This window comes from Bos taurus, chromosome 2, assembly GCF_002263795.3.
Source record: "Bos taurus isolate L1 Dominette 01449 registration number 42190680 breed Hereford chromosome 2, ARS-UCD2.0, whole genome shotgun sequence".
Taxonomy (NCBI): domain Eukaryota; kingdom Metazoa; phylum Chordata; class Mammalia; order Artiodactyla; family Bovidae; genus Bos; species Bos taurus.
Genome location: NC_037329.1, coordinates 102,103,523 through 102,127,952, shown reverse-complemented (window position 1 = coordinate 102,127,952; position 24,430 = coordinate 102,103,523). Strand labels below are relative to the sequence as shown.

Genomic DNA, 24,430 nt, shown 5'->3' with positions numbered 1-24,430 from the left:
GTCTGCAAGGGAGATACATAATCTTATTTCTTTCAGTTCCTCCAATTCCTTTCTCCAGTAGCAGAGAAGCCCATATTTTACTCAAAAACAAAATGGATTTGCATACAAACAGGGGACAGAATAGCGGGGTTATAAATAACTGAGCAGAGTCTTCTAGTCTCCTTTTCTCTCTTGTGTTTTATCCACTCTCCCTGTTACTCTTTCCCAGGAAATTGAAGTAGAATGATCTTGCTCTTAGGAGGAGCTATTTAGCTTATCTCTGCCTTATGCCTTAGAGAAGTTAGCTTGTTTTACTCCTTTCCTATTTCAGTTTCTAATCAGGCCAGGACTTAAGTAAATAACAAAAGGTGCCTGTAAGCATTCACCTATTCCATCCAGATTAGTCTGATAAGAATTAACCATGAGGTGTGGAGCTGGAGTTTCAGCTCCCATTAGGAACATATTTAAGGTTCCCCATTGTTATAATCCACCTATAATGTAGGAGAGCTGGATTTGATCCCTGGGTCAGGAAGATCCCCTGGAGAAGGCAATGGCTACCCACTCCACTATCTTTGCTTGGAGAATTCCATGGACAGAAGAGCCTGGAGGACTATCGTCCATCAGGTCGCAAAGTCCATCAGGTCAATGACTGAGTGACTAACTCTTTCACTTTTCTTTCTCTCTTGTTATAAGACATCAAAAACTTGGCAGATAACACTAGGGAAATCATCTTTTCTTTTTTTCCCCTCCTTTATCTTGTCTTCCTTTTCAGACACAACTAGTTGACAAATAGTGACAGGATCCTGTCTTAATCAGTTTTGAGTCAAACACTTCAAGTGGTCATTACTTAGATTATTTCAATATCTATAGCAAATGAATTATTTCTCTGAACAGACGTCATATATCAATGTGAAACTAATACTATTATTACAGTGAGAAGCAGAATGATAAAAAGTCCAAATTCTAGTCTCTGGAATTAGACTCTCTGAATGTGAATTCTGACTCCATATTTGATCAGATAGGTATCATTGAGTTTGTTGTTAACTTCATGTCCTAGTTTCCTCATCTGTAAAGAGGAGACAATGGTGAAACAGAAGAGGAGGGGACAGGGCACAACCTTTAAAAGAATGACAGCCTGAGAACACAACATAAACTGATTAGAACCAAATAGGTCCAAGATGGCAAACGAGTCGACTTCCACTAGGCTCGACGTGAGCTTCAGTATATGCTCACTGTAACACATCAGCAAGCTAAATGACACATAGGGACTCATGACAGACCCAAGTGTGTTAGTCTCTCAGTCATGTCTGGACCATAGGGGTCCTCTAACTATGCAATTCTTCAGGCAAGAATACGGGAGTGAGTTGCCATTTCCTTCTCCAGGGGATCGTCCCTACCCAGGAATCCAACTCACGTCTCTTGCATTACAGGCAGATTCTTTACCATCCAAGTTACCAGGGAAGCCCCAAGGCCAATCATCAAAGACCAAAAAGTGAGTGGCAGCCTAATTCCTGGAACACTCTGCCCCTTCTCCAAAATTTTTGGGATAATCTTCCCATTCTGTACCCTATGCAATTACCCAGTCCATGAAGGCTAACCACACCACTTTCTGAGGTTGCACTCACCCTCAGCAATGGCCCACACTCTTGTCTATGGACTGTGTTTCTCCCAAGGCCACTTTTGACTTCTGAGATGGCTCACACTCTGTCTGTGGAGTGTGTTTACTTCTAAATAAATCTGTTACTGAGTCATAGTAATCCAAGTCTATGCCCCAACCAGTAATGCTGAAGAAGCTGAAGTTGAAGAGTTCTATGAAGAAACACAAGACCTTTTAGAACTAACACCAAAAAAACAAACAAACAAAAAAAAAACCAGATGTCCTTTTCATCATAGGGGACTGGAATGCAAAATTAGGGAGTCAAGAGATACCTGGAGTAACAGGCAATTTTGGCCTTAGAGTACAAAATGAAGTAGGGCAAAAGGCTAACAGAGTTTTGCTAAGAGAATGCACTGCTCATACCAAACACCCTCTTCCAACAATACAAAATATGACTCTACACATGAACATCACCAGATGGTCAATACCAAAATCAGACTGATTATATTCTTTGCAGCCAAAGATGGAGAAGCTCTATATAGTCAGCAAAAACAAGACCAGGAAGCTGACTGTGGCTCAGATCATGAACTCCTTATTGCCAAATTTAAACGTAAATTGAAGAAAGTAGGGAAAACCACTAGGCCATATAGATATGACCTAAATCAAATTCCTTATGATTATACAGTGGAAGTAACAAATAGATCCAAGAGATTAGATCTGATAGACAGAGGGCCTGAAGAATTATGGCTGGAGGTTCATAACACTGTATAGCAGGCAGAGATCAAAACCATCCACAAGAAAAAGAAATTCAAGAAAGCAAAGTGGTTGTCTGAGGAGGCCTTAAAAAGAGCTAAGAAAAGAAGAGAAGTGAAAGGCAAAGGAGTAAAAGAAAGATATACCCATCTTAATTGGGTACCAAAGAATAGCAAGGAGAGATAAGAAAGTCTTCCTAAATGGTCAGTGCAAAGAAATAGAGGAAAACAATAGAATGGGAAAGATTAGAGATCTCTTCATGAAAATTAAGAGATAACAAGGGAACATTTCATGCAAAGGTGGGTACAGAAATGATATGGACCTAGTAGAAAAGAGATGGCAAGAATACACAGAAAGATGATCCAATAAAGGTCTTATTGACCTGGACAAGGACAATGGTGTGGGTCACTCACATAGAGCCAGACATCCTAGAGTGTGCAGTCAAGTGGGTTTTAAGAAGCATCACTATGAACAAAGCTAATTGAGGTGATGGAATCTAGCTATTTCAAATCCTAAAAGATGATACTGTTAAAGTGCTGCACTCAATATGCCAGCAAATTTGGAAAATGGAGCAGTGGCCACAGGACACAAAAAGGTCAGTTTTCATCCCAAAGAAGGTCAATGCCAAGAACATTCAAACTACCACACAACCGCACTCATTTCACATGATAGCAAGGTAATGCTCAAAATTCTTTAAGCAAGGCTTTAACAGTACGTGAACTGAGAACTTCCAGCTGCACAAGCTGGATTTAGAAAAGGTAGGGGAACCAGAGATCAAATTGTCAACACCATCGAATCATAGAAAAAGCAACGCAAGTCCAGAAAAACATCTACTTCTGCTTCATTGACTACAATAAAGCATCTGTGTGAATACAACAAACTGTTCTTAAAATTCTAAAAGAGACGGAAATACCAAACCACCTTATCTGCCTCCTGAGAAACCTGTATGCAGGTCAAGAAGCAACAGTTAGAGCCGGACATGAAACAAAGGACTAGTTTAAAATTGGGAAAGGAGTACACCACAGCTGTATATTGTCACCCTGCTTATTTCGCTTATATGTAGAGTACATCCTGTGAAATGCCAGGTTGGATGATTCACAAGCTGGAATCAAGTTGCTGGGAGAAATAACAACAACCTCAGATATGCAGATGACACACCCTAATGGTGTGTCATGGAGTGAAGAGGAACTAAAGAGCCTCTTGATGAAGGTGAAAGAGGAGAGTGAGTAAGCTTGTTTAAAACTGAGCGTTCAAGAAACTAATATTATGGTATTTGGTCCCATCACTTCATGGCAAATAGATAGGGAAACAATGGAAACAGTGACAGACTTTATTTTTTTGGGGGGGGGGGCTCCAAAATCACTGCAGATGGTGACTGCAGCCATGAAATTAAAAGATACTTGCTCCTAGGAAGAAAAATTATGATAAACCTAGACAGCGTATTTAAAAGCAGAGACATCACTTTGCCAACAAAGTTCGATATAGTCAAAGCTATGGTTATTCCTGTCATCATGTATGGATGTGAGAGTTGGACCATAAAGAAGGCTAAGCAGCAAAGAACTGATGCTTTTGAACTGTTGGAAAAGACTCTTAAAGGAATTCAATCCTGAATATTCATTGGAAAGACTGATGCTGAAGCTCCAATACTTGGGCCACCTGATGCAAAGACACAATTCATTGGGAAAGACTCTCATGCTGGGAAAGATTGAAGACAGGAGGAAGAGGGGGTTACAGAGGATGAGGTGATTGGATGGCATCATTGACTCAATAGACATGAGTTTAAGCAAACTCGAGGAGTTAGTGATGGACAGGGATGCCTGGTGTGCTGCAGTCCATGGGGTCGCAAAGAATTGGACATCACTGACAGACTGAACAACACAACCTAGTCAAAGCTTGCTCTGCTCGCTGCAAGATAAGTCAATGAATCTGAGATGAGGTACGTGGATTAGGAACAGACTTTGTGAGCCTGCTGACAGAGAAGATGGCAGGCCTGACCCTCAAAGTAACCATCTTGCTGGGGCCTGGATGTCAGATTCTTTTCTGGATCAGAGATGGGTGGGATACAAAGTAAACAGACCATTTAATTCTTGCAAATCTCCTAAAATGACAAGCCTCGGGTAGTGGGATGTGTTAATTTTATGTCTTCCTTACAGTCATTACATGGGCAGTGTGAAATGCAATATCTCCTGTCATATCAACAAACAAAGATGTCACATCTATCTGTGATCCCAGACTCCCCAAATGTGAATTTTTGGTCATGAAATGTGCTTGGTGCTATGCCATTTGCTACACAGAGAATCACAGGCATTCACAGGTGGAGGGGTCTGGTTATCTCCTTGAGGCAGGCCATTATGTATGTTTATAATAAAAAAAAAAAAGGGGGGGTTAAAGTCACAGAAGCAGATGCAGTGCAAATTTAAAAGCAACTCTTCCACGTTACAAATCCATTTCTTTCCTATCACTTTGTCTTTCACTGAATCTTTCTGCAACGAGAAATCAAGAATCTAAGCTTCATTAGGTCCTGAAATTATGTGTGGGATCTCAGCTGGAAAACCATGGGTTTGGGCTGAGTTCAAGCCCGAGCACATGGATTGAAGTCCCAATCTGAGGTGAATGATGTCAGTAGTAACAACCTCATTAAGCTGTGGTAAAGAATAAACAAGATTTTTATGAGAGCTGACTCAGATGGTTCCATTGGTAAAGGGACTAGACCCAGAAGTGTGGACTGATGTTGCCTCACTATTGAGGTAATAACATTCTGAGCCCTCTCCCTGAGTCAAGTTTTCTGCAAAGAGCCAGACAATAAATAGCTGAGCCTTCACAAGCCGTATAGTTTCCATTGCGAATATTCAACTCTGCTGTTGTAGTATAAAAGTAGCCTTAGATAATGCATAAATTAATGGGTATGGTTGTATACCATTAAAATTACAGATAAATACAGGTCAAGCTGGACTATAGGCAGTACTTTGCCAAGCCCTGTTCTATGTACTATCCTTTTGAATTGCAAGGTTTTACCATCCTGGTTGATGGGAGCACTAACTATTCCTAGGCTATTGTGATCCTCAGGGATTTTTCTTGTTAACTCTTCAGACAGATTTTTCTAAGCCTTTAGGCTGTCATGTACTGATCCATACTCAGCTAAAGATTGGAAGGGATCTTTTGCAGATCTCCAGAGCTCCCTCTTTATGTTGCTGTCTCCTGTCCTGTCTCCTGTCCTGTCCTCTGCCTTGGCCTCACTGGACTGCCCATTCCATCTCCCTAACTCTGGGAGTTTGCTGAGCTTCCTCAAGGTTTTTGTTTATTTCTGAGATGCAATCTAGAGATTTCCTCCAGACAGTATTCTGTGCAGCCATAGAGCTCATCTTATTTACCCACCTCTCAGTACTGTCTTCCACTGCCCAATATTCAATTTCTGAAAACCATTGTTGCATAAATTTTGTCTGTTTTTTCCTTCATTTTAGGTAGGAGTCCTACCTAATGGTCCCTGTTTGGCTGGAAGTGGAAGTTGTGGTAGGTTTTTAACATTCCACAGACAAGGAAATTAAGACTCAGAAATGTTCAGAAATTTCACCAAGATCATTCGGCTAGTTAGTAGTAGAGACAGAATTCAAAACCAGGGCTTCTAAATTCTGAGTTATACTAACTTCCAGATGTTCCATTATACTACACTGCTTCCAACAGAAGGGATTGACCACAACCTGTCTTTTAAATATGCTGCTCCTGCTGCTAAATTGCTGTAGTTGTGTCTGATTCTCTGTGACACTATGGACTGTAACCTGTCAGGCTTCTCTGTCCATAGGATTCTCCAGGCGAGAGTACTGGAGTGTGTTGCCATTTCCTCCACCAGGGGATCTTCCTGACCCAGGGATTGAACCTATGTTTCGGCCATTGCACACGGATTACCACTGAGCCTCCAAGGAAGCGCGTCTTTTAAATATAAAACAGAACAGGGAACTGAAGCCTTCACTAACAGAAACTAATAAACCAAAAATGAAGATTATCTTATTATTTTTTGAACAATTTTAGAAGGGTCTGATACTCGTCATATTTTATAATGGGGTCATTATTTTTTCTTATAGTTTAGTATCTCTATTGTCATTCTGCTTGTGGGAAATATCTAGGATTATCTCCAAATGGTGGGAAACCTTGCCCGTTTTAATGGTCTAAGACTGATAAGCTTTCTGTTGGAAAGTTCCCATCTGGCTCAAGCTTCAGCTTCTGCATGTTTTAAGGATGTGACTTCTTTGCAAATGTATTGGAATTACCTTTTACAAAGGAATGAAAAATAGTTCTAAACTACATAAACATGATGAAATGAGAGCTGTGGGAAAGCGTATGTATAAATTCTCACAGTTCATTTTGGTTACTTTCACTATAAAATTCCATTTAACATTTTTCTGAAATAGTAATAAATTTTTGAATGGTAAAACATATGGCATTTGTGTATGCCAAGTGCGAGATATTTAGATAATGAATACTTGTATGTGTAGCACTGTACTACCAGGAGGTTCTCTGTTTAATGAGAAAGAATACTTATCCTTTTACAAATACATGAATGATAAATATATACTGATACATGTATATATCTATGCTGCTGCTGCTGCTAAGCCGCTTCAGTCCTGTCTGACTCTGTGCGACCCCATAGACGGCAGCCCACCAGGCTCCCCGATCCTTGGGATTCTCCAGGCAAGAACACTGGAGTGGGTTGCCATTTCCTTCTCCAATGCATGAAAGTGAAAAGTGAAAGTGAAGTCTCTCAGTCATGTCCGATTCTTCGTGACCCCACAGACTGCAGCCTACCAGGCTTCACCGTCTTTGGGATTTTCCAGGCAAGAGTACTGGAGTGGGTTGCCATTGCCTTCTCCGGTATATATCTATAAACATAGGTAATCTGTATTTGTTGTAAGCAGTGCATTTTCAAATAAAACATTATGCAAATAATACTATGCCACATGCAACTCCTCTTTTAAATGTGTAAGAAGCTGATTTCTTACAGCAACAGTAAAGCTAAGCCCTAGATGATGATTCACACTTCTTTAAATCTTTTGATTTTAATTATATATGCACATATAATGTTAAATACAGTTTTACTTGCTAGTTAATCATTTAAATTATTTTTAATATTAGAGGAAAACAAGACTATATTGGGATTTCCTCATTATAGAATGCAATTAACCCATGAGACAAATTAGAATATAGTAAGACAATTATCTCTTCTATTATTTACATGAAAAAGCTTAATTCAGGAAGATCAAATAACTTGCTTAAAATCTAAAAGGTGAGGAAGAGCTAAGGGTCTAAATCTTAGTGTACGTTCTTTTTCCACACCATTGGTTTGAAATATTTTTATCAAATATAACATTTCAAAAATTGATACACCGTATTTTGTTGTTTAGTTTCTAAGTTGTGTCCGACTCTTTGAACCCCATGTACTGTAGCCTGCTGGGCTCCTCTGATCATGGGTTTTTCCAGGTAAGAATATTGATGTGGATTGCCATTTCCTTTTCCAGGGGAGGAAGTCCCTGATACATCATGAGAAATACCAATTTTAAAACAGAATAAGTACTATTTCATTAGTATGTAATTTACTCTTATAAATTTAAAATAAAATTATAAAATAAAATAAAAATAGTTATGAGATAAATAATTAATGAATACATTTTAATAAATATTTGAAATCAAATGTTATGAACCACAGTTTCAGTCTTTAATGATCTCTACTCAAATATCCTGTGTATCCTGTGTTGGATTTGCAGTGAAGAAATCCCTTATTTATAAAGACAAGCCATTGTGTATGGAGACAGCTCTGTTTAAGCAGCACACCTCAAAATTTCAAGATGCCCTTCAATTAAACTGATCTAGAGACATGAAATATTAGGAGAAAATTTTTGTTTCTGTGTTTATTATTTAGGATATCTGAAAACTACTTGCACATTCCTTATATTAAATTTCTCAAACAGAATACTATCAATACTTCTGCATATGTTATATGATATTATGATGATACTGCATGTGTATTATCAATGACCTTTCCTCAGGTCCAAGGAGGTAAGCTTGCATTGGCTTGCCACTGGGAATAAATAAAGTATGTCAAATGAATGTGTATTCTGAGCTTATTATGTTATATTTGATATTATTTTCATAGTCCAAATATCCTCATGACATCTTTTTATACTTTTAAAATCATCTTTTCCTGAATAAATGCAGATGAGAAGAGATCTACATGTTCCTGTCCTTATTTCAATTTTGTTTTGCTCTTGACTTCACTTTTCTTTACTCTCTTGAAATGAACATAATTTCTGGTATTTAACTTTGTGATTTTCATCTCTCTGTTCAGATCCTCATTAGACCTTGTCTTTGCTCTTCCCAAGTTCCTTCAACTCTTAATGTATTTCATACTTTTAAAATGATGAGTGACTTAAGACTTCTTCTCCACCAAAGCACACATTTCTCATTATTCAATGAGAAAAAGACATTAATTTTTCAAACTCTAGAATTAAAATTAATTATATCATGTTCCTTGAAGAAATGGTCAAAGGAATGGAAAGGTCAAGTTGAAATTATATTTCTTCAAACTGATGAAATGTTTTCATTAATAGGGTCCCTGGTTTACACTCTTTATGTTTCTCATTGTTCCATCCTTGATTTTGACAGTTTTCTTAATATTAGTGTACTATCGAATATATAGCAGTAATGGAGAGAAAAAATAGATTTGTTGTACCAGGGGCTTCAAGACTTGCATGACAGTAAGATAGAACTGACATTTATTTAAAATAAGGTTTGCCTGACAATATATAGAAAAAAAATTTGAGGATGGATGATAAGGACAGTAAAAGGCAGTGAAAACATATTTAATATTATGACAGTAAAATATATATCTAGTGTTAGTTGTACAGCTTTCCAAAACACCTGTTTTTCTATTATTAGAAAGTACAGACAAAAGCTTTGAAATTTCAGAATTCAAAACTCAAGAACCTGAATACTTGGATGCTATTTCAAGATAATAAAGGAAATTTATTGATTTGAAAATGTTTATAAAACACAAGTTGAAACTCTTTTAGATTTATGATGTCAATGTATATTCTATATATTGTAAAGTATAAATTATAATACTAATGAGCCTTCACATTAAAAAATTAAATTCTCATAGTTAGGGTCTTTTATCCTGTACAGTGTTTTCTGTTTCAATTCTAGCAGAGCATAAAAGTCTTAATGTCAAGAACATTACTAAAATATTTTTAAGGAAGTCATTGTTATTAGTGTGGCTCATATACCAGTCTGCAATGGGAACACAACTTAAGATTTGTTAAGAAGACAAACTTACTGAATTCTGAATTTCAGATATGTGATGGCAATATCATGAAACCAGTTCCATGGAACACACAATTATCTTATGGCTCTAGAATTGCTGAGTATATTCATACTTTCTGGACTATATTTAAATAGAATATTATTTCCATTATATATATTCAATCTCTGTTTCTTCATCTAAAATCACTATCTCTACCACTTTGAGTGGCTGCCAATAAATAACACAAGTTCTAACATCTCAAAACTTAAAAAAGTTTATAACATGTATTATAATAGCAAAGGTAAGCTATATCAATCAATAACAGATATACATTATTTAGCATAGGATATCATTAAAGATAGAGTTGTAATTGCAATTTTAACATTTTAAATGTACAAGTGGAATCATTGTGTGACTATTAATATCAGTTGCTACACTACTGATCATCAGCAAGGATAAAATATTTTCTTATTGATAACATTCATCTTATTGCAGAAAAACGCTAAACATGATAATATACTATAATTATTACCAGTTAAAACAATTATTTTTGGACATAATTGCAGCAAAATGAATATATATTTAAATTTAATTGTAAAATCTAGAGAATATGAGGTATTACGCATTTATTATAGACTAAAATATTCTGTAAAATGTTTTAATTTTACTCTTGTCAAAGTTTTGTTCTTCCCTACTTTTAGCCATTTGCCTTCAAAAAACTTGATTTTCTTGCGTTGGATGGTGATTCCAAGGCATGCAGACTCCAAATTTTGCATGATGCTACTAGGAACTTGAGTAATTTAAATGAGCACACACTTACCTTCTCTATTATCCTTTTTTTCACGCATGTGATAAATGCAATGCTTTCATTATATATATGTGATATGATATATAATATGATGATTATAACAGTGTAATATATTTTAGTATAATATTAAGAACAGAAATTTACATAGAAGGAAATGCAAAAAATTAAAATGGCAATAGAAAATACTTTCAGGACAAATATTAAAGTTGTCAACTTGGTCAAAATGTTAAACAAAAAAGATCCTACCTGATGAATCAAAGGTCACCTCATTGCCCGGGCTTGGACCTACATCAATGGACACCATGGGTAAAAGCTTCCGAAAATCCCACAGCTTTGTAACTCCACAGGCATCACAGGATGCTATCATGTGACCCTTTAAAGTATTAAAAAAGAAGTTTTATATATACACACACACACATGATACTTCTCTAAAAATATATATAGAAACTCAGACCAAAAGAAAAGATTTTCTATTACTATTTTATTAAATCCACAAGAATACATTCCTCTAAACTAAAAAGTATTCATTTTACCTTTGTCTTCAACATAAAAGCATTGTAAAGTGAAAATTCATATATGTAAAATCCTATATCACACTTTGGAAGATGATTCTCAGGAAATCATTTTGATGATTTTAATTGTATTAGAAGATGTAATAAAACAGAACTGCACACATGGATGTGCATGCAATTTGTCTATATATACACATATCTCATGTATGACATGTGATTTACATATAAAAACTACCTATACATGTAAAAAATTTGCACAAAATGCACACTCCCTTCACATGCTTGTAACTAGTTAGTACTGACAATTTATATCTCAGAATAAAAATAAAAACAGAGGTAGGAAAACAATTGGACAGGAAAGAATAATTTTTATCATAGTGGGTAGATCACTGGAACCATGTAAAATTGATGGCAAGGAAGCTGTGCCTATTGTGGTCTGTTAGACAAAATTATTAGAAATAATTTTTTAATGCCTAGTCAAAAATCATTCCTTCATTATTTTCTTTCTAGATATTCTAAAATGTTAAATAACTTGATCAATACATAATTTCTCTCATTATTTTGAACTAGCTCACATACTTATTCCTCATTTACTCCTGATTTCTACCCTTTCTGTAAAAAATGTGCATACTATATTAGAATCCAAGTCAAATGTTCCCTAAACATTCCAGCAATGTAACAAATGCAATTAGTTTTAAAATTCTGTAACTGTTATCACTCACAATGCAGTATAACAATCTTTTACCCTCAATCTAATAAATGGAATATTCAATCCTTTTTGTGACTTAAAAAGAACACAAGGAACTTGGAATGTTTTCAAATACGTAAACATGTAAGAACTGTGAAGAATCAATGAATTTAATTTTTAGAAAAGAATAGTTATCAGGATTACATGGAATATTAAATGTTAAAAATTATAAAGAACTCTTTCCAGATATAAGGGCTTTCAAACACCTTTTAGAAGTCACAGAATGGAATTTTTTTTCAACTTTGAGTACAGAATAAATTTTAATCAGAATTTAATTTGGAGGAACTTCTTCTCAAAGTCAGGTTATAGACTTCATGACCTTTTCTTCTCTAGATTTTATGACACAAAGAAAATCATAAAATGTGCCTTATACCATTGAATATTAAAATTTTAGAAACTATACTAAATATAAAAATAAATTATTTAAATGGTTTTAGTATTTTCATATTTCATTTTTACTGCTGTCAATACATTTAGAACATTCTGATAAAATTAAAATAACAGTCAATACTTATTAAGGGTTTTTAATGAACTAAATGCTGTGCTAAATAATTTATTGATAAAAATAGATTCATTATTTTAAACAATTTTGAATAACATCATTTAGCCAAACTTTTCCATTTCCCAAGGAACTTAAAATTCATGACAAAATATGAATTATGAAAAAACAGAATAACTTGTAAAGTGGTGGTACAAGTTTGTATTCAGATTTGATAACCAGGAGACACTTGGTAACTACACTTTCAGTTAGAAGAGAGGTAATGTAGTGCCTATCGGAGTGCCTGGAGCATATAAAAATTAAAAAAAAAAAAAATTAACCCAATAGATGACAAATGCCTTATGGGTGTTTACCCAGAAGTTTTAAAGTACTTTCACACTGTTGATGAGGTTCTTGAGGCCAAGAATCCTGGAGTGGTTTGCCCTTCTCTTCTCCAGTGGGTCATGTTTTGTCAGAGGACTGCGGGCCGGAGGAGAAGTGGGCGACAGAACATGAGATGGTTGGATGGCATCACTGACTCAATGGACATGAATTTAAGCAAACTCCAGGAGATAGTGAAGGACAGGGAAGGCTGGTGTGCTATAGTCCATGGGATTGCAGACAGTCAGACACGACTTTGTGACTGAACTTTCACACCAGCCTTAAGGTAATATTGCTTCTAACCTTAATAGTTCTGAATCAGCTAGACAAAAGGAAGAGATAAAAGATGCAGAGAATCCAGAACAAAAAAGTTGGAATATCAAGATTCTGTATTCCTTCTCACGCAATCTCAGGTGAACTGGAATCACCTGCCTTTCTCCTTCTATAGGTCAAAAGAAGACACTAAATTATTACTAATCCAAATCACACACTGTGAGTTTTGAGGGAAATGAAGATAGGGAGTGTGGAAAAGGGTTTAGTTGACAACCTGGTGAAAAAGCAAACATTTTATCTATAATTTATGTCAGGTAATAAAACAAAGACTAGCTACAGTTAGGCGATTAACATAACTAAGAAATAAAGATTTCAAAGAAAATGTTTTTGTTCAGGGAGGTAGGAATTGTGACCATCCTAAAGAAAGTATAAACTCAAAGAATTTTGGAAAATTCTCTAAAATGTAATTCTTGTTATGTCACTGGTACCAGTGCTGATACTGAGAAGGAAAGGTAATAAAGATGGCTGCATTGAAAGCTCTCAAAGAAGATCAGATTCAGGCAGATGGTTATTTATATGACACTGAATCTCCAGCACCTGGTTTAGTTCCTGTGACATTTGGGATTTGATTTTGATTTATAGAATAAATGAATATAAGTGGAGTAGAGTAATCAATGTTGACCATGTGAAACTTTAACGGACTTTTGTTTTTCAAAATATGGTAAATGAGCAGAAGCTCAGAAAAATACAGTAGTGTTTTATCTTTTGTGTGTGTGTGTGTGTATTTATTAGTTTTGGGATTATAGACTCAAATAGTAAAATGAAGCAAGTAAAATTTAGAAAATGGACAAAGGATACAGTTGAGATTAAAATGAATAGCCATGACTCCTAAATGCCCCTATTAAGCTTTGTCAACTCCAACTTAAAGATCCTAGTGAGAATAAGTTAGAGTATAACAGTATAAAATCAAACTAGCTTTACCTAGGCTGCTGGAAATACACTGGAGAAATATTTAGCTGTACATATCAAGAATCACAAAGGTGTTCATACTTTTTAAACTTTTAAGGTTACTTACTAAAAAATGGAAACACGTGAATTTTATAATAATCTAATTTAGAAGAAATAAATCTTGTGCTGTTGTGGATCCTGAAAACTGCTAGAGGCACCTTTTATGCAAACTTGTTACCAACAGTGACAGGAAGAAAAGCAGACTGAACAGCTATCTCTCAGCATAGATGTCTTTAAACATATTTATATATTGTAAAACAAAGAAAAAGCAAAAATTAGCTAATGAAGTAATTTATAGTTTAAATGAATAATTAAACTATTTTCATAAATCCATAGTATTTCTTCACATAAACATATCTTATGGCTTTATATAATTTCCAAAAATAGATTTTACAAGTTTGGGCATTACTGTAAGTTTGGGTTAGGAGGATATTTTTCAGGTAGTATAAGAAATGCCATAGAGTAATAAACTATTTTATATGAAATTCCTTATATATTTATATTATATCAAGAAGAAAAACATAGACTCTTAATTTATTATAGAAACAGAGGTCTAATTTAATTGCACTTTGAACCTCCTTTCTGATAAGTCAGCTAAATCAGATTAAAAATTCTGTTGGTTCAACTCACTATTTTTATATATATTCTCATATATATGTATATATAGTACATGTATATATATATATCTTTATTTTTACCATCTTTATTTGGAGTGAATGTCAGAACATCTAAAGAAGGAAAATATTTTTAGGTCTATGACATTACTTCTTTTGCAAGTTTCTTCAAGGCTGAATAACACAATATATGTAAGTGTTCTCTTCTGAGAGTTATGCAAAATAATAGAAAATTAAATTAATGATTATGTATCAACTATGTACACATGAGAATGTTATAAGCTCTTTAAGAATAGGTACTTTGGCTTAACAATACATTCCCATGATCTTGAATAGCACCTAGTAAATGTTTTGCAAATGTTTTGTAAATGATTTGCAAATAACTGCAGATGTATAAATAAATAACCGAGATGAATTACTGTGATGTACTGTGCTTAGTTGCTCAGTGGTGTGCGACTCTTTGTGACTCCATGGACTGTAGCCCGCCAGGCTCCTCTGTCCATGGGGATTCTTCAGGCAAGAATACTGGAGTGGGTTGCCACCCCCTCCTCCTGGGGATTTTCCCGACCCAGGATTGGAACCCAGGTCTCCATCATTGCAGGCAGATTTTTTTACCATCTGATCCACAAAATAGCAATTACAGAAACAATGTAAGTTTATGCTAAACTGTCATTAAACTGCTTGAAAGTATACAACAGATATGGTACAGTGATTGAATAGGGAGATATGTTTATAAAAAAAATTGCTCTATATATTTCTTAAGACTTTATTTTTTAAACGTAGTTTTGGCTCATAGCAAAATTAAAGGGAAAATAGAGAAATTTTTATTTATCTCCTGCCTCCACTTAGCCTCCCCCACTTACAACTTGTCCACTGCAGAGGCACATTTGTTACATTTGATGAACCAATATTGACACATTATAATCACCTCAAATTCCTACTTTTACATTACAATTCACTCCTAGTGTTGCACATTCTATGAGTTTAGACAACTTTACAATGACATATACCCTTCACAATGGTATCATCAGAGTATTTTTCCTAAGTATTCTTTGCACTCATCCATCCATCCAAACTCCTGGCAACCACCCATCATTTTGCCTCTCTAGAGGGCAGCCAGAATGAAAACCACAATTACAGGAAACTAACAAAACTAATCACATGGATCACAGCCTTGTCTCAATGAAACTATGAGCCATGCCATGCAGAGCCATCCAAGACGGATGGGTCGTGGTGGAGAGTTCTAACAAAATATGGTCCACCGGAGAAGGGAATGGCAAACCACTTCAGCATTCTTGCCTTGAGAACACCATGAAGAATGTGACCCCCATGGACTATACAGTCCATGGAATTCTCCAGATCAGAATATTGGAGTGGATAGGCTTTCCCTTCTCCAGGGTATCTTCCTAACCCAGGAATTGAACCCAGGTCTCCCACACTGCAGGCAGATTCTTTACCAACTGAGCCACAAGGGAAGCCCAAGAATACTGGAGTGAGTAGCCTATCACTTCTGCAGCAAATCTTCCCAACCCAGGAATTGAACCGGGGTCTCCAGCACTGCAGGTGGACTGTTTATCAACTGAGCTATCAGGGAAGCCCCATGAAGAGTATGAAAAGGCTGAAATACGAACTCCTGAGTTCAGTAGGTGCCCAATATGCCATGGGAGAAGAGTGGAAAAATAGCTGCAGAAGGAATGAAGAAGCTGAGCCAAAATGGAAACACACCCAGTTGTGGATGTGCTGGTTATAAAAGTAAAGTCTAATGCTATAAAGAACAATATTGGATAGGAATCTGGAATGTTAGGTCCATGAATCAAGGTAAATTGGAAGTGGTCAAACAGGAGATGGTGAGAGGGAACATTGATATTTTAGGAATCAGTAAACTAAAATGGACCAGAATGGGCAAATTTAATTCAGACGGCCATTATATCTACTATGTGGACAAGAATACCATAGAAGAAATGGAGTAGCCATCATAGTCAACAAAAGAGTCTGAAATGCAGTACTTTGGTACAAGCTCAAAAATGACAGAACAAACTCTGTTCATTTCCAAGGCAAAACATTCAATATCACAGTAATCAAAGTCTGTGCCCCAAGCACTAATGGTAAAGAAGCTAAGTTGAAGAGGTCTATGAAGACCTACAAGAGCTTCTAGAGCTAACACCAAAAAAAGAAGTTCTTTTCATCATAGGGGACTGGAATACAAAAGTAGGAAGTCAGGAGAAACCTGGAGTAACAGGCAATTTTGGCCTTGGAGTGCAAAATGAACCAGGGCAAAGGCTAACAGAGTTTTGCCAAGAGAAGGCACTGGTTGTAGCAAACACCCTCTTCCAACAACACAAGAGATGACTCTACGCATGGGCATAATCAGATGGTCAATACCAAAATCAGATTGATTATATTCTTTGCAGCTGAAGCAGGAAAAGCTCTATATAGTCAGAAAAAACAAGACCAGGAAGCTGACTGTGGCTCAGATCATGAACTCCTTATTGCCAAATTCAGAGCTAAATTGAAGAAAGTAGGGAAAACCACTAGACCATTCAGATATGACTTAAATCAAAACCCTTATGATTATAGTGGAAGTGATAAATAGATCCAAAGGATTAGATCTGATAGAAAGAGTGCCGGAAGAAACATGGATGGAAGTTTCTGACACTGTACAGGAGGCAGTGGTCAAAATATCTCTAAGAAAAAGAAATGCAAAAAGACAAAATGGTTGTCTGAGGAGGCATTACAAATAGCTGAGAAGAGAAGCGAAAGGCAAAGGAGGAAAGGAAAGATATACCCAACTGAATGAAGAGTTCCAAAGAATAGCAAAGAGATATAAGAAAGCCTTCCTAAGTGAACAATGCAAAGAAATAGAGGAAAACAACAGAATGGGAAAGACTAGAGATCTCTTCAAGAAAATTAGGTATACAAAGGAGACATTTCATGCAAAGATGGGTACAATAAAGGACAGAAATGGTATGGACCTAACAGAAGCAGAAGATATTAAGGAGAGGTGGCAAGAATATACAGAGGAACTATACAAAAAATATCTTAATGACCAAAATAACCATGATGATGTCACCACTCACCTAGAGCCAAACATTTTAGAGTGTGATGTCAAGCGGTCCTTAGGAAGCATTACTATGAACAAAGCTAATGAAGTTGACACAATTCCAGTTGCTGCTGTTGCTAAGTCGCTTCAGTCGTATCCGACTCTGTGCAACCCCATAGACGGCAGCCCACCAGGCTCCCCTGTCCCTGGGATCCTCCAGGCAAGAACACTGGAGTGGGTTGCCATTTCCTTCTCCAACCCATGAAAGTGAAAAGTGAAAATGAAGTCGCTCAATCGTGTCTGACTCTTAGCGACCCCATGGACTGCAGCCCACCAGGCTCCTCTGTCCATGGGATTTTCCATGCAAGAGTACTGGAGTGGGGTGCCATTGCCTTCTCCAGAATTCCAGCTGAGCTATTTCAAATCCTAAAAGATGATGCTATGAAAGTGCTGCACTGAATATGCCAGCAAATTTGGAAAACTCATCAGTGGCCACAGGACTGGAAAAAGTCAGTTTTCATTCCAATCCCAAAGAAAGGTAATACCAAAGAATGCTCAAACTACTGCACAATTGCACTCATCTCACACACTAGTAAAGTAATGCTCAAAATTCTCCAAGCCAGGCTTCAGCAATACGTGAACTGTGAACTTCCAGATGTTCAAGCTGGATTTAGAAAAGGCAGAGGAACCAGAGATCAAATTGCCAATGTCTGTTGAATCACAGAAAAAGCAAGAGAGTTCCAGAAAAACATCTACTTCTGCTTCATTGACTATTCTAAAGCTTTGACTGTGAGTATCACAACAAACTGGAAAACTCTTCAAGAGATGGAAATACCAGACCACCTTATCTGCCTCCTGGTAAACCTATATACAGGTCAAAAAGCAACAATTAGAACTAGACACAGAACAATGAACTGGTTCCAAATTGGAAAAGGAGTACGTCCAAGTTGTTTATTGTCACCCTGCTTATTTCACTTATATGCAGAGTATATAAGTGAATATCATATATCATTTCACTTATATGAGAAATGCTAGACTGGATGAAGGACAAGCTGGAATCAAGATTTCTGGGAGAAATATCAATAACCTCAGATATGCAGATGATACCACCCTTAAGGCAGAAAGTCAAGAGGAACTAAAGAGCCTCTTGATGAAGGTGAAAGAGGAGAGTGAAAAAGGTGGGTTAAAACTCAACATTTAAAAACTAAGACCACGGCATGTGGTCCCATCACTTCATGGCAAATATATGGGGAAAAAATGGAAACAATGACAGACTTTATTTTCTTGGGCTCCAAATCACTACAGATGGTGATGGCAGCCATGACATGAAAAGATGCTTGCTCCTTGGAGGAAAATCAATGACACATCTAGACAGCACATTTTAAAAAAGAGAGAGAGAGAGACATCACTTTGCCAACAATGGTCTGTATAAGTCAAAGCCATGGTTTTTTCAGTATTCAGGTATGGTGTGAGAGTTGGTCCATAAAGAAGGCTGAGCAATGAAGAACTGATGCTTTTGAAATGTGCTATTGGAGAAGACTCTTGAGAGTACTCTGAACTGTAAGGAGATCAAATCAGTCAATTGTAAAGGAAATCAACCCTGAATACTCACTGAAAGGACTGATGCTGAAGCTAAAGCTCTAATACTTTGGCCACCTGATGAGAAGAGCTAACTCTTTAGAAAAGACCCTGATGATGGGAAAGACTGAAGGCAGGAGGAACAGAGGGCAACAGAGGATGAGATGGTTGGATGGTATCATCTACTCAGTGGACATGAGTTTGAGCAAACTCCGGGAAATGGTGAAGGACAGGGAAGCCTGGTGTTCTGCAGTCCATGTGTTCACAAAGAGTCAGACACAACTGAGCAACTGAACAATATACTGAAACTATATGTAATTTTGTTCTGTAATTTTTAAGTCTCCTAAAAATGTGTTATCACACTTTCATAGGTTAATACATAGAAAAGAAGAAAAAGAAAGGAAATAGACTAGAACAAATAAATAAAAAGAACGTTTCATAAAGTTGGATATGTACAAGATCTCAAAGAATGATAACATATAAAAAGGATACACATTACAGAAAAATAGAATAGTAACATAGAGTCTACAAATAAAAGCACAGGCTTCTGGGCTATGGGTTTAGGAGCAAGCCCTAGTTATTTCACTTCTGTAGGGTATCCGAGACTACATGAACTTTGTGTCAGATGGGTGACAAAAGCTTATATATTTTTAAAACAATTGATAGTGTAGTTCAGTCACTCAGTCATGTCCAACTCTTTGCAACACCATGAACTGCAGCACGCCAGGCTTCCCTGTCCATCACCAAATCCTGGAGCTTGCTCAAACTCATGTCATCAAGTTGGTGATGCCATCCAACCATCCCATCCTCTGTCTTCCCCTTCTCCTCCTGCCTTGATCTTCCCCAGCATCAGGATCTTTTCCAATGAGCCAGTTCTTTTCTTGAAAAGATGAAGCTGAAAAAAGTTGCTTGCAAGTGCTGCCTGAAGCTGCAATTTACATGAAGGTATACATTTATAGAATCCACAGTCTCACAACTTGGACCTAAAGTTGTGAGAGTAACACAATTCCAGTTAATGAAAAATGAATACTCATTAAAGAAAAATAAGTGAAACAAAAACAATCTAAAAGGACTTGAAAAAAAAAAAAAACCAAGAAATTTAAATGTTAATTATTGAAAACAAAAGATTCATTAGATGGGCAATACCTTAGAAAAGACAAACCTGAAAAGAGAGTTAGTGAATTTAAAGACTGGGAAATTCAGGGAGATGGCAGATATAAAGATAAAATCATGACAGCATGTAGATCATTGAGATGTGGGGAAGGATGGAGCTGGGTATTTCAGTATATTACATAAAGAGAATGTATAGTCAGAAAGAAGAGCAGTATTGGAAGGTATAATAATTGAAACTTTGCCACTGAAGGAAGCTATATGTTAAAGATAAAAGTGAAATCCAAGGACTGAGTATGGTATGTAAAACACACTGGGAAACAATCAATAAAATGTTATAGAGCATTATGAATTAAAAAAATTATAAGAGAAAAAGCAAAGATTATATATAAAAGAAAAACAATCAGATTTTTTTTTAATAAAAACTAGATGTTAGCACTAGTGAAATAATGTCCACAAGTTGGGGGAAAATAATATTCAATCTATTTCTGTTTCAGTTCAGTTGCTCAGCCGTGTCCAACTCTTTGCAACCCCATGGACTGCAGCATGCCAGGCCTCCCTGTCCATCATAAACTCCCAGAACCTACCCAAACTCATGTCTATTGTATCAGTGATATCATCCAACCATCTAATCCTCTGTCATCCCCTTCTCCTCCTGCCTTCAATCTTTCCCAGCATCAGGGTCTTTTCAAATGAGTCAGCTCTTCACATCAGGTGGCCAAACTATTGGAGTTTCAGCTTCAACATCAGTCCTTCCAATGAACACTCAGGACTGATCTCCTTTAGGATGGACTGGTTGGATCTCCTTGCAGTCCAAGGGACTCTCAAAATTCTTCTCCAACATCACAGTTCAAAAGCATCAATTCTTTGGCACTCAGCTTTCTTTATAGTCCAACTCTCACATCCATACATGACCACTGGAAAAACCATAGCCTTGACTAGATGGACCTTTGTTGGCAAAATAATGTCTCTGCTTTTTAATATGCTGTCTAGGTTGATAGTAGCTTTTCTTCCAAGGAACAAGTGCCTTTTTAAATTTCATGGCTGCAGTCACCATCTGCAGTGATTTTGGCCCCCTCCAAATAAAATCTGCCACTGTTTCCACTGTTGCCCCATTAATTTGCCATGAAGTGATAAGACCAGATCCCATGATCTTAGTTTTTTGAATGCTGAGTTTTAAGCCAACTTTTTCCACTCCCCTCTTTCACCTTCATCAAGAGGCTTTTTAGATCCTCTTCACTTTCTGCTATAAGGGTGGTATCATCTGCATATCTGAGGTTACTGATATTTCTCCCAGCAATCTTGATTCCAGCTTGTGCTTCTTCCAGCCCAGCATTTCTCATGATGTACTCTGCATAGAAGTTAAATAAGCAGGGTGACAATATATAGCCTTGACGTACTCCTTTTCCCATTTGGAACCAGTCTGTTGTTCCATGTCCAGTTCTAACTCTTGCTTCCTGACCTGCATACAGATTTCTCAAAAGGCAGGTCAGGTGGTCTGGTATTCCCTCTCTTTCAGAATTTTCCACAGTTTATTGTGATCCACACAGTCAAAGGCTTTGACACAGTCAATAAAGAAGAAATAGATGTTTTTCTGGAACTCTCTTGCTTTTTCAATGATCCAGCAGATGTTGGCAATTTGATCTCTGGTTCCTCTGCCTTTGCTCAAACCAGCTTGAACATCTGGAAGTTCATGCATATCGCTGAAGCCTGGCTTGGAGAATTTTGAGCATTACTTTACTAGTGTGTGAGATGAGTGCAGTTGTGTGGTAAGTTTCAGCATTCTTTGTCATTGCCTTTCTTTGGGATTGGAATGAAAACTGACCTTTTCCAGTCCTGTGATCACTGCTGAGTTTTCCAAATTTGCTGGCATACTGAGCTAATTATGACTCTGGATTAAATGTATTTTAAACATTCAGACTATAAAAGTTTAACTCAAAATCTGATGGAAAGGACTATTAGTAATTATATTTTACCGCAATTATCAATAGTTACATTGAGAGGTGATATAATGGTCAGCACACATACTGAAAAATCAAGGAATTTTAATCAAGGTTAGTTGACTCTTCACTACAAAAAAGAAATGCCCAAACCAAACCCTACCTGTAACTATGCTAATCCAACCTTAATTTTAGTCTTAATCAAAACAAAACAAACAAAAACAAGAAGTTCATTAAGACGAAGTATATAAAAGAGTAACAGAAAACACAGTAAGTTGTGATAGTAATAACAATAAGTATACAAATAATTATACAGATAACCACGTAAATAGGCTACACATAACAATTAAAATAGACAACAAAAATGTTTAGAATAAAACAAAATACAGTCTTCTGCAAATTACAAAAGAAACATTAAAACAAGTACAGGGGCAAAAATAAAATATTCAAAAAGAGTGAAATTATTAAAAATGATTAGATATTAATTAATAGGAAGCAGGTAAAGCAGCATCAGTATTAGGAAAAAAAAACAGTTAAATGAAAGAAAAAATTCTTACTAGAACTAAGGGAGGTCAAGTGATTTTACTAACATTATCTAGGTAGAATGAATTGGAATGAGGATTCAAGCATAGGTCTCACTGACTTCAGTTTCTAAGATTTTAAACAATATATATAATATAGTATAACATGTCGTACTGTTTAAATATATTGAATATATTTTTCCCATTAGAATTCATTTAAATGAATCAATAACTCAGATCAGTATCTGTCACAAAGATGTTCCTCACAATATTATTCATAAGGTGGGTAGTAGAAATATAAGAAATTAATTAATATACAGATAGATACACAGATGCACATATATATAGATAGATACAATGATTAACATATAATTATATAACTAAACTATTATGAGGAATGGCATTTCCAAAGATTATTAATGCAAGGGAAAACACACATATGTAGTGCAATGAAAGAAGTGGCAAAGAGTTATTTACACTTATACACACATAAAGACAAGTGTTGAAAATAAGATTGGAAGGACTAAATCAGAAATGATTATCTTTAGGTGATAGGCTGACTCATTCTTATTTGTTCCTTTTCACATTTTCAAAATTCAAATTTCAAGGAATTACCATCTACTAATTATTATAATCAGAAATATATTTTTGAATAAACAATGAAATCAAACCACCATACACAATCTCTCTCAAGTGATCTAATTTTCATTTTCTTACTATCTACTGTGTAAAATGGGTAAGAAAGAGGAGTCATCAAGCAAATGACAGACACATTAGGCCCTAGGAACATCAGCTGCTTTCAATATGTGAAGGTAATGACGTGCAACTTGGAATTAAGGTATAACTATAATAAAATGTTTAGGCTCATTAAGAGGAAAATTAGTATTTCAAATATTTTTAGTATTGATATACATTAGTGTGTCTCTTAGGACAGGCTTATGCAGTATTAAGCATTAGTTCATTACACTATTTCCTCAGTACCTCAATGGCACAAATAACCCAAAGAAATTATGGAATTAGAATGGAAAGAGAAGGTAAATTTTGGGAATGTTCAAAGATTGTGAGGCTAAATAAGGAAGGTATATAAAGCACTGGAAAGATGTCAAGAAGATTGCTGTTGGGAGTATATATGTCATCCCCATAGCATTGTCAATCAGTCAGGTATTAATAACCCAGATCACCAATCATGCCCTGGGGACATGGGAGCTGGATATCTCAATTACTTAGCATCTAGAGTACAAAACATTGGACTATAATTTTTTCAAAGTGGTTTCTATTTATCTCATTTCATCCTTCATTTCTGTGGTTAGGTTATGTGTGTGAATGCTCAGTCATGTCCAACTCTTTGGGATCTCATGAACTGTAGCTCACCAGGCTCCTCTGTCCATGGAATTTCCAGGCAAAAATACTGGAGTGAGTTGTCATTTCCTACTCCAGGGGATCTTCCCTACCCAGGGATCGAACTTGTGTGTCTTGTGTCTATTATATTGGCAGGCAGATTATTTATTACTGTGCCACCTAGGTTGTACCACCAGCTTATTCAGATACGGAAATAAAGACTTACAATAAAATACTATACAACTCGCCTAATAGCATTTTGTTGGTAAAATGTAGACCTAGGATTCAAATCCAGACACTCTGACCCAAGTGTCCCAGCTCTTAAATGTTCAAAAAGGAAATTTTTTGCATGCCTTGATTTTTGGGTGCTTTGGGGAACAGAAGACCATAAAGTCCCAACTAGGTGCTTAAAGAGTATAGTCTATTACGGAGGTTGAATGCCCTCAAAGAGCTAACAGTAT

At 36.2% G+C, this 24,430-nt stretch overlaps 1 protein-coding gene across 2 annotated transcripts in view; it reads right to left on the bottom strand.

Moving 5' to 3' along the window:
- The window catches only part of SPAG16 (sperm associated antigen 16), a 1,067,980-nt gene that overhangs the window by 278,485 nt on the left and 765,065 nt on the right, over positions 1-24,430 (bottom strand). For both annotated transcript variants that reach the window (XM_024981576.2, XM_024981577.2), the window contains one exon: positions 10,675-10,801. In XM_024981576.2, coding sequence (XP_024837344.1) covers positions 10,675-10,801 — 127 coding nt within the window. The remainder of the gene's footprint in view (positions 1-10,674; positions 10,802-24,430) is intronic.